We start from the raw sequence: 10,349 nt of genomic DNA on the forward strand, positions 1-10,349 counted from the left end.
AGAATCTATCGCCAGTTTTGTACGGTGCAGCGCAGCACGGCTCGGAGCAGAACATATCGGACAAATTTTTCTCTCCATGTCCCTGGATTTCAGCCGCTGGCTCTGGACGTCCATGCCTGGATCTCGCAGCTAGCTAGCTGCTATCCGTGTGACTATCGGCTTTCGTCGATTCCGGAGCTAACATCAATTGTTCCGGAGCTAGCCAGCTGAAGAGTTCCATCAATCACTCCTGGGCTGCAGTCACCTATCCGGACCCGTTTTGCTGCCTACGCCGAGCCCCACCGGGCCTTCACGGCTAGACTGCCGACGTTGTCTACTCGAGGGAACTGTCCGGCTGGCTCCTCCGGCGCAACGTTGCCTGGGCGCCCATCTGCGGCCTGCTAGCTGTTGGCTATCTTATCGGCTGCTATCTGAATAGACAATCGGACAATTTTTATTTTATTTTTATTTATTTATTTATTTTTCTTGTTGGGCCTCTATAACTATATCTATTGTTTTTATTTTTGTTGTTGTTGTGTGATTTGGATTCATCCCCTCTACCACACGGAAACCCACTAATCTACTGACGGAACGCAAGAGTTGGCTAATAACAGACCTCCATCTTATGCTAGCTTGCTCCTATGCTAGCTTGCTACCGATTTAGCTGTCTAAATCGCCGTGACCCCCAACCAACCTCTCCACTCACTGGACCCTTTTGATCACTCGACTGAGCATGCCTCTCCTTCATGTCAATATGCCTTGTCCATTGCTGTTCTGGTTAGTGTTTATTGGCTTATTTCACTGTAGAGCCTCTAGTCCTGCTCATTATACCTTATCCAACCTATTAGTTCCACCACCCACACATGCAATGACATCTCCTGGTTTCAATGATGTTTCTAGAGACAATATCTCTCTCTTCATCACTCAATACCTAGGTTTACCTCCACTGTATTCACATCCTACCTTACCTTTGTCTGTACATTATACCTTGATGCTATTTTATCGCCCCCAGAAACCTCCTTTTACTCTCTGTTCCAGACGTTCTAAACGACCAATTCTTATTGCTTTTAGCCGCACCCTTATTCTACTCCTACTCTGTTCATCTGGCGATGTAGAGGTGAATCCAGGCCCTGCAGTGCCTAGCTCCACTCCTATTCCCCAGGCGCTCTCTTTTGACGACTTCTGTAACCGTAATAGCCTTGGTTTCATGCATGTTAACATTAGAAGCCTCCTCCCTAAGTTTGTTCTATTCACTGCTTTAGCACACTCTGCCAACCCGGATGTTCTAGCTGTGTCTGAATCCTGGCTTAGGAAGACCACCAAAAATTCAGACATTTTAATTCCAAACTACAACATTTTCAGACAAGATAGAACTGCCAAAGGGGGCGGTGTTGCAATCTACTGCAAAGATAGCCTGCAGAGTTCTGTCCTACTATCCAGGTCTGTACCCAAACAATTTGAACTTCTACTTTTAAAAATCCACCTCTCTAAAAACAAGTCTCTCACCGTTGCCGCCTGCTATAGACCACCCTCTGCCCCCAGCTGTGCTCTGGACACCATATGTGAACTGATTGCCCCCCATCTATCTTCAGAGCTTGTGCTGCTAGGCGACCTAAACTGGAACATGCTTAACACCCCAGCCATCCTACAATCTAAACTTGATGCCCTCAACCTCACACAAATTATCAATGAACCTACCAGGTACCTCCCCAAAGCCTTAAACACGGGCACCCTCATAGATATCATCCTAACCAACTTGCCCTCTAAATACACCTCTGCTGTTTTCAACCAAGATCTCAGCGATCACTGCCTCATTGCCTGCATCCGTAATGGGTCAGCGGTCAAACGACCTCCACTCATCACTGTAAAACGCTCCCTGAAACACTTCAGCGAGCAGGCCTTTCTAATCGACCTGGCCGGGGTATCCTGGAAGGATGTTGATCTCATCCCGTCAGTAGAGGATGCCTGGATATTTTTTTTAAATGCCTTCCTAACCATCTTAAATAAACATGCCCCATTCAAGAAATTTAGAACCAGGAATAGATATAGCCCTTGGTTCTCCCCAGACCTGACTGCCCTTAACCAACAAAATAACATCCTATGGCGTTCTGCATTAGCATCGAACAGCCCCCGTGATATGCAGCTGTTCAGGGAAGCTAGAAACCATTATACACAGGCAGTTAGAAAAGCCAAGGCTAGCTTTTTCAAGCAGAAATTTGCTTCCTGCAACACTAACTCAAAAAAGTTCTGGGACACTGTAAAGTCCATGGAGAATAAGAACCCCTCCTCCCAGCTGCCTACTGCACTGAAGATAGGAAACACTGTCACCACTGATAAATCCACCATAATTGAGAATTTCAATAAGCATTTTTCTACGGGTGGCCATGCTTTCCACCTGGCTACTCCTACCCCGGTCAACAGCACTGCACCCCCCACAACAACTCGCCTAAGCCTTCCCCATTTCTCCTTCTCCCAAATCTGCTCAGCTGATGTTCTGAATGAGCTGCAAAATCTGGACCCCTACAAATCAGCCGGGCTAGACAATCTGGACCCTTTCTTTCTAAAATTCTCTGCCAAAATTGTTGCCACCCCTATTACTAGCCTGTTCAACCTCTCTTTCGTGTCGTCTGAGATTCCCAAAGATTGGAAAGCAGCTGCGGTCATCCCCCTCTTCAAAGGGGGTGACACTCTTGACCCAAACTGCTACAGACCTATATCTATCCTACCATGCCTTTCTAAGGTCTTCGAAGGCCAAGTCAACAAACAGATTACCGACCATTTCGAATCTCACCATACTTTCTCTGCTATGCAATCTGGTTTCAGAGCTGGTCATGGGTGCACCTCAGCCACGCTCAAGGTCCTAAATGATATCTTAACCGCCATCGATAAGAAACATTACTGTGCAGCCATATTCATTGATCTGGCCAAGGCTTTCGACTCTGTCAATCACCACATCCTCATCGGCAGACTCGACAGCCTTGGTTTCTCAAATGATTGCCTCGCCTGGTTCACCAACTACTTCTCTGATAGAGTTCAGTGTGTCAAATCGGAGGGTCTGCTGTCCGGACCTCTGGCAGCCTCTATGGGGGTGCCACAGGGTTCAATTCTTGGACCGACTCTCTTATCTGTATACATCAATGAGGTCGCTCTTGCTGCTGGTGAGTCTCTGATCCACCTCTACGCAGACGACACCATTCTGTATACTTCTGGCCCTTCTTTGGACACTGTGTTAACAACCCTCCAGGCAAGCTTCAATGCCATACAACTCTCCTTCCGTGGCCTCCAATTGCTCTTAAATACAAGTAAAACTAAATGCATGCTCTTCAACCGATCGCTACCTGTACCTACCCGCCTGTCCAACATTACTACTCTGGACGGCTCTGACTTAGAATACGTGGACAACTACAAATACTTAGGTGTCTGGTTAGACTGTAAACTCTCCTTCCAGACCCATATCAAACATCTCCAATCCAAAGTTAAATCTAGAATTGGCTTCCTATTTCGCAACAAAGCATCCTTCACTCATGCTGCCAAACATACCCTTGTAAAACTGACCATCCTACCAATCCTTGACTTTGGCGATGTCATTTACAAAATAGCCTCCAATACCCTACTCAACAAATTGGATGCAGTCTATCACAGTGCAATCCGTTTTGTCACCAAAGCCCCATATACTACCCACCATTGCGACCTGTACGCTCTCGTTGGCTGGCCCTCGCTTCATACTCGTCGCCAAACCCACTGGCTCCATGTCATCTACAAGACCCTGCTAGGTAAAGTCCCCCCTTATCTCAGCTCGCTGGTCACCATTGCATCTCCCACCTGTAGCACACGCTCCAGCAGGTATATCTCTCTAGTCACCCCCAAAACCAATTCTTTCTTTGGCCGCCTCTCCTTCCAGTTCTCTGCTGCCAATGACTGGAACAAACTACAAAAATCTCTGAAACTGGAAACACTTATCTCCCTCACTAGCTTTAAGCACCAACTGTCAGAGCAACTCACAGATTACTGCACCTGTACATAGCCCACCTATAATTTAGCCCAAGCAACTACCTCTTTCCCTACTGTATTTAATTAATTTATTTATTTTGCTCCTTTGCACCCCCATTATTTTTATTTCTACTTTGCACATTCTCCCATTGCAAATCTACCATTCCAGTGTTTTACTTGCTATATTGTATCTACTTTGCCACCATGGCCTTTTTGCCTTTACCTCCCTTATCTCACCTCATTTGCTCACATCGTATATAGACTTGTTTATACTGTATTATTGACTGTATGTTTGTTTTACTCCATGTGTAACTCTGTGTCGTTGTGTCGAACTGCTTTGCTTTATCTTGGCCAGGTCGCAATTGTAAATGAGAACTTGTTCAACTTGCCTACCTGGTTAAATAAAGGTGAAATAAAAAAATTAAAAAAATAAATTGAATACAGGCCGTGACGTCACCAACCCTCATCGAATATTCAAAAATATTGATACAATAATGAGATGTGTCCACCAATCCAAATAAAAGAGAGGCGGGAGCCATCTACCATTGTTAGAGCGGAGAGACATGTGTTTTGTCAGAAAATCTATAATCTTTGACTGCAGTAAATCCGTTGACTGTCCTATTTCCACGCCCCGCATTTATTGATTAACTCGTCAAGCATCAAACATGGAGCTCTTGCCTTTGATTAAACGTTTTTGGTAGGTAGGAAAGGCAACGTAAAACGCAATTGAAATGAGACATAGTTATGGTCTCTATGTAATATATTTCAGACTATAACTTTAACATGGACCTTATTTTGATAAGAAAAATGTATCGAAACCACTAGGCTGCTACAGTCTCGCGCACCAATCAGATACTCCTCATATTTCCCTGTGCGCAATCGCGACGAGGGTATGTTGTCTATGTGTGACTGCATATAAAAAAAATCCTATAGGTCTGTGTTTATAAGAACATGTAATAATTTACATCTTAACTATATTTAAAAGGTGTCAGCCGAGGAATACCCCTTGCTCTGGACCAGGGTCGGCTGTGCTCTCCACGCACTGGACCAAGTGTCATGCACGTGATTGAGGACCCAAAAGCGGTTTAACAAAAACAGAGTTCTTTAATGTCGAAACACAGGTAAGACATAGATCCTCTTGAAATGGATATGATGGCAAAATAAACAACCCGCAGAGAGGGCGACAAATGAAACATAAAGTCCTTCTGAAAATCACAGAAGAGTTCCCCTTCTAGCAGCAGAGGAGAATAGCTGGGTTAGAGTCCTCTTCTAGCAGCAGAGGGGATTAGCTGGGTTGTAGAGGACAGAGGTACCTGATCACACGTAGCCTCAGATGAACAGGCAGATTCCGACAGGACAGGACAAGGTTGACGCAAACAAGACGATAGTTTGGTTCTGGCATGAGAAACTCAAACGAGAATCTGACAAAGACAGAAGCAGGAACAGAGAGAGAAATAGAGACCCAATCAGAGGGAAAAAGGGAACAGGTGGGAAAAGGGTGAACGAGGTAGTTAGAGAAGACAAGGAACAGCTGGGGGAAGGAGGGGAAGAGAAGGCAACCCAATACGACCAGCAGAGGGAGACAGGGTGAAGAGAAAGAACAGGAACAAGACACAACATGACAATACATGACACCAAGATCCTGCCCCTGGCAGGAGTCGAGTCACTGGTATTCTTTTAAAGGTCCACCAAAATGTTCATTTACATTTTATCTCGGTATAGTCAGTTCTCCCTCACAGCACAGGTATTTGAATAAAAAGTCAAATCATTGCCTGATCTTTTCCCAAAGGGCCAGGGCATCTCATTTTTTTATTTTCCGAGGCCCCTTAAAACAGAAAGAAAATCTGGGGTCCCCCATGGGTATTAGAGCTCTGCTTAGTTGGCCAAGGCTTACTTTAAAAAAATCTGGTGTCCACCTACATTAGAGATACAATTTTTAAGAGTAAACTGTCTGATTGATATTAATTGTTGACACTCACTATATAAAATTCAACATTGTTTTTAATATGTTAATGCATGTCAAACTCTAGTTTGTGATTTTCTATTTCTTAGTTTTCTCCTTATATTTTCAAGGGCTCCTAAAAGCTCTGGGTCCCTCTCAGGGTAAATTGACTGAGGATACATTCTCATTTACAGTAACAACCTGGGAATATTTACATTTGTGTGTGTGTGTGGGAGGGTGGGTGGGGGGGCAGATTTTGGAATTTAACCAGGACACGATAAGTACCATGGGATCTTTAGTGACCACAGAGAGTCTGGACACCCATTTAACTTTCCCAAAGACTGCACCCTACACATGGCAATGTCCCCAATCACTCCAAAACCTGTTCAGCAGCATCCAGGGACCAACTCTGCTTATCTTCAGAGGTAATTCAGCAGTGGTATTCAGGGTGGTATGCTGCTGGCTAAATGTGGCCTATGTGACAGCAGTCTGAATTCTACAACAATGTTCCATAATAGATCTAATGTCAGATTGTCTAATGTGAAAGCATTAGATGTCCTGAATACAAAGCATTATGTTAGCTGCAAATACAACACATCACTGATTACCACTCTTCATATTTTTAAGCATGGTGGTGGCTGCATCATGTTTTGGGTATGATTGTCATCAGCAAGGGCTAAGGAGTTTTTTAGGATAAAAATAAACGGAATAGAGGTAAGCACAAGCAATATCCTAGAGGAAAACCTGGCTCAGTCTGCTTTCCAACAGATACTGGAAGACAAATTCACCTTTCAGCAGAACAATAACCTAAAACACAAGGCCAAATATAGACTGGTGTTGCTTACCAAGACAACATTGAATGTTCCTGAGTGGCCTAGTTACAGTTGTGACTAGTATAAAATATGACAGAATGTGTTGTATGAAATAGGTATAGATTTGTTGCCAGCCATTTAGCACCTCAAACAGTATACTATGCAGACAAATAGTTATGTATCTAGTTTGTAAAGCCTCTGTAAAATGGTAAGGTAAATAATTTATCTTAATAACATGAAATATTCTGAGTAACAATCAACTTATCTAAGAGAAACATCACTACTGTGGTGACTAAAAAAGTGAAGACTCGTCTTAAGAAAAAGTAAAATAACATTTATCTAAGAACACATAGCACATGTACGTCAGATACAGTACATTACAATTATTTACACGTCTTCTTTATTTTCAACGTATACACAGAATTGCTGATCATATTCAAAAACCAGATAAAGATTTATACAAAGTTTATTTTCTGTCAGTTACTTTTTGCCAATATTCACCAAAGCCCACTTTTGTATTGCTTGGATGACATTTTAATTTTTTGGTTCTGCATAAAAAAGTATATACTGTTTTGACCTCACAAAACTAAAATAACTAAAAGTTATCGATAATTCCTGAACATTAGAGTTAATTGAGAGCTTTGCTTGGCTCAGATGGAATGCAGTCTTGGTTGATTTCATCTCTCTGTGCAGAGTCCAGCATGTCCCACCAAATCCTTCCAACACGGGTGAGTCCCATTGAACAGTACTCAGATCAATTCCATTTCAATACTTGTCAATAAAGGATTTTAATTAGGCATGAAATTCAATGCAGTGCACATTGATCATTTTCCAGTTCAAAATCAATTTCATCTTCCAATTACTGAAACTTCAATTGACTGGGTTGACTGAAATGTAAATGGAATTAACCCCAACATTGCCATGGAAAGACCCTGCAGAATGACCCCTATTAGGTTCTAATTTTCAGAGTAAAAACTCAATGGCACTATGAAAGCTTTACCAAGTTTATTCTTCCCAGAGGATCAATACAGCTGCATTAGACAAAAAGATTTTCACACAAGCACTGATATTTAACCCTTTCTCTTAGGCTGAGTCTCCTCCTACCCATCTGATTGTATCTTTACTGCTAGGCAGGAAACTAAGTAATATGGCCATAAACTTTTCTTTCTCCCTTAACGTGACCTGACCTGACCTCGACCCCCTTCATCACTAATCCATGGCTCTCTCCCCTTATCAATGCCTGCCATATGTGATCGCTTCCCTGCACTCAGCACATTCCAAGCTTAATTGCACACACTATATACCTTCCTCCTACAGATAACCATAGGATCCCTGATATAATGTAAACGTTATACATTACCCTCTCTCCCTCAGTGACATGAATAAGTATATTTCATATTCTCAGAACCCCACACGCCGTATCATTCATTATTTATTCTCCCTTTCCTGAAGTTCCTTGTTGGGGTTTGATCTTGGGGCTTAGATCGTGGGGTCCATTCACCATGCCCTGCTCCTTGCTCTTGAATGCTGCAGTCATACCTACACAATTTAGTTCTACAGGATCGTCCAGAGGTTTGTCTGCCTCCCTCTGCTCTAGACGTGAACTCTCTGGAAAGTAGACATGACTCTTAGGCTCCTTGCTCAGCTTCAAATGGGCTCTAGTCTTTCTCTGTGTTTCCTCTTCACATTCAAGTATACAATGAGCCCAAACTAGCAGAACAGGGTCTCACACACAGACATGTTTTATGGAACCCTGTCCTGACCAGTTTGGCCCCAGAGTGTAGATCAACATTAAATCTTTTTTCTCAAGGGGTGCATCTAGAAGTGGTTCTTGTGGATACTTCTTACTCCTTTGCAATAACATATTCCTTAGGATGACCTATGGTAAAGATTAGCATTATTAAGTAAATAAGGAAAATGAAATACATGGAAACCATCACCATAAAATGTTAGTTTCTTTCATCTGTTTAAAAAAACCAGATAACTCAGAGGAACAGCTGACAGTGTAGTAACTCACATAGCTGATGGTGAATATCAGCAATGCCGCAACAATCCCCACAATGGAAAGAACTAGAATGGTATCCATTTCTTCTGATTGGTATGTGGACTCAAGGCAACCTGCAAAACAAGTATCCACAAATCCTTGAGCCTCACTGGAAATGTTTTAAAAGATTAACTTTCTCTGGCTCCAATTTAGAAACACTCCCATGCAGTATACAGTTTGCTTACATACCAAAACAAGCACACATTGGGAGTAGAACACACTCACCTGTCACTCTGAGGTGAACCTGCCCCTCCTGGTTCTGCTCTCCTACAGGTGCTGCCAGGAGACACTTGTACCTCCCGCTATCAACAGCCGTTACATTGGGCAGGAAGATATCGAAAGAATCGTCAGCCAAAAGTTCCACTTCACGCTCCAAACCTGCAAACCGTAGGGTGGTGCTGTTAGGTGATAGCCTCTTCATCAATAGACCAGACTCCTTATTATAGGGCTTCTCACCCAGCTGCAAGAAGAGGGTGTGAGGTTACTTTATGCCCCTAACAGCTGGTCTTAACCTGCTTAACCTTATAGAATGTCATATTATTCTTTACGTAAATCTGTATGATATGTATCATATGTTACATTTTGTATGGTATGTATTCATTTGTGGATGTCCATTACCCATTTTGTATGATATGTTACAAATTACAATTCCTATAATATGTTACAAATTTGCTAGACTTAAAATATATTACGAATTTGCAAAACGTATGATATGTTACGAATGCTAGCTACTCTAGCTAATGTTAACTAGGCTGGGCTCAGGGGTTAAGTTTAAGTTTAGGAGTTAGGTTAAAGGGTTAGGGTTAGGGGAAAGGTTAGCTACAAATATTAAGGTTAGGTGAAGGGTTAGCTAAAATGGTTAAGGTTAGAGGAAGGGTTAGCTAACATGCTAAGTAGTTAAAAAGTTGCTAAAATGCTGAAGTTGTCCCTGATGAGATTCAAACTCGCAACCTTTGATTTGCTAAATATTTACATTGTATGCCCACCTATCCACTCCGACCACTCCCCCTCCTTTAGTTTTTGCCTTTAGTAACCATCTGTCTGTTACCATAACAAACGTAACATATCACACTAAATTGAGTTTCATGGATTTACTTACAGAATAATACAAAATGCTCTAAGACAAGTTGCTGGTCTAGGACCAGCGCTGTATATTTTTTTTTACATATATTGCATGGTTCAAAACACAACATTTGTGCTATTATAATAATAGAAAGCTTACCTTGTACCACCTCACCGCCCGGTACTGGACCCCAGGCTTACGTATTGCTTTACATTTCAGAATTGAGTCCTCTCCACAAACTGACTTCACCTCTTGTGTAGGCTTATCCTGTGTAAGCCCACCTTGCAAGTAGGCAGCTATAGACAAACACAAGGTAAATCATCATTTCAGATGAGTCTGCAGTTAGACTGATATCAAAGTCATTGTTTAATAGAAATTACAACATACCTAGAATGCAGACGAGTTGAAAAAACATATTTGTAGAACTACAGCAATGAAGATGATGATCCAGAAAATAAGTGAATCATTTTATATAGTAAGCTAAAATGGAAGTGAAACTAAGGGGATTCCCGTAGAGTG

The 10,349-nt window shown here is 42.3% G+C and overlaps 1 protein-coding gene across 1 annotated transcript; it reads right to left on the bottom strand.

Annotated features, from left to right (window-relative positions):
- Positions 1 to 7,264: 7,264 nt before the first annotated feature.
- LOC110514021 (CD83 antigen) lies at positions 7,265 to 10,342 on the bottom strand. Its single transcript, XM_021593617.2, has 5 exons — positions 10,218 to 10,342; positions 9,990 to 10,126; positions 8,993 to 9,227; positions 8,741 to 8,841; positions 7,265 to 8,602 (listed from the first exon to the last, which is right to left on the bottom strand). The coding sequence occupies exons 1-5, from the start codon at positions 10,243 to 10,245 to the stop codon at positions 8,450 to 8,452; spliced, it is 654 nt and encodes a 217-aa protein (XP_021449292.1). The 5' UTR covers positions 10,246 to 10,342; the 3' UTR covers positions 7,265 to 8,449.
- Positions 10,343 to 10,349: the final 7 nt, after the last annotated feature.

The sequence above is a fragment of the Oncorhynchus mykiss genome, chromosome 3, assembly GCF_013265735.2.
Source record: "Oncorhynchus mykiss isolate Arlee chromosome 3, USDA_OmykA_1.1, whole genome shotgun sequence".
NCBI lineage: Eukaryota > Metazoa > Chordata > Actinopteri > Salmoniformes > Salmonidae > Oncorhynchus > Oncorhynchus mykiss.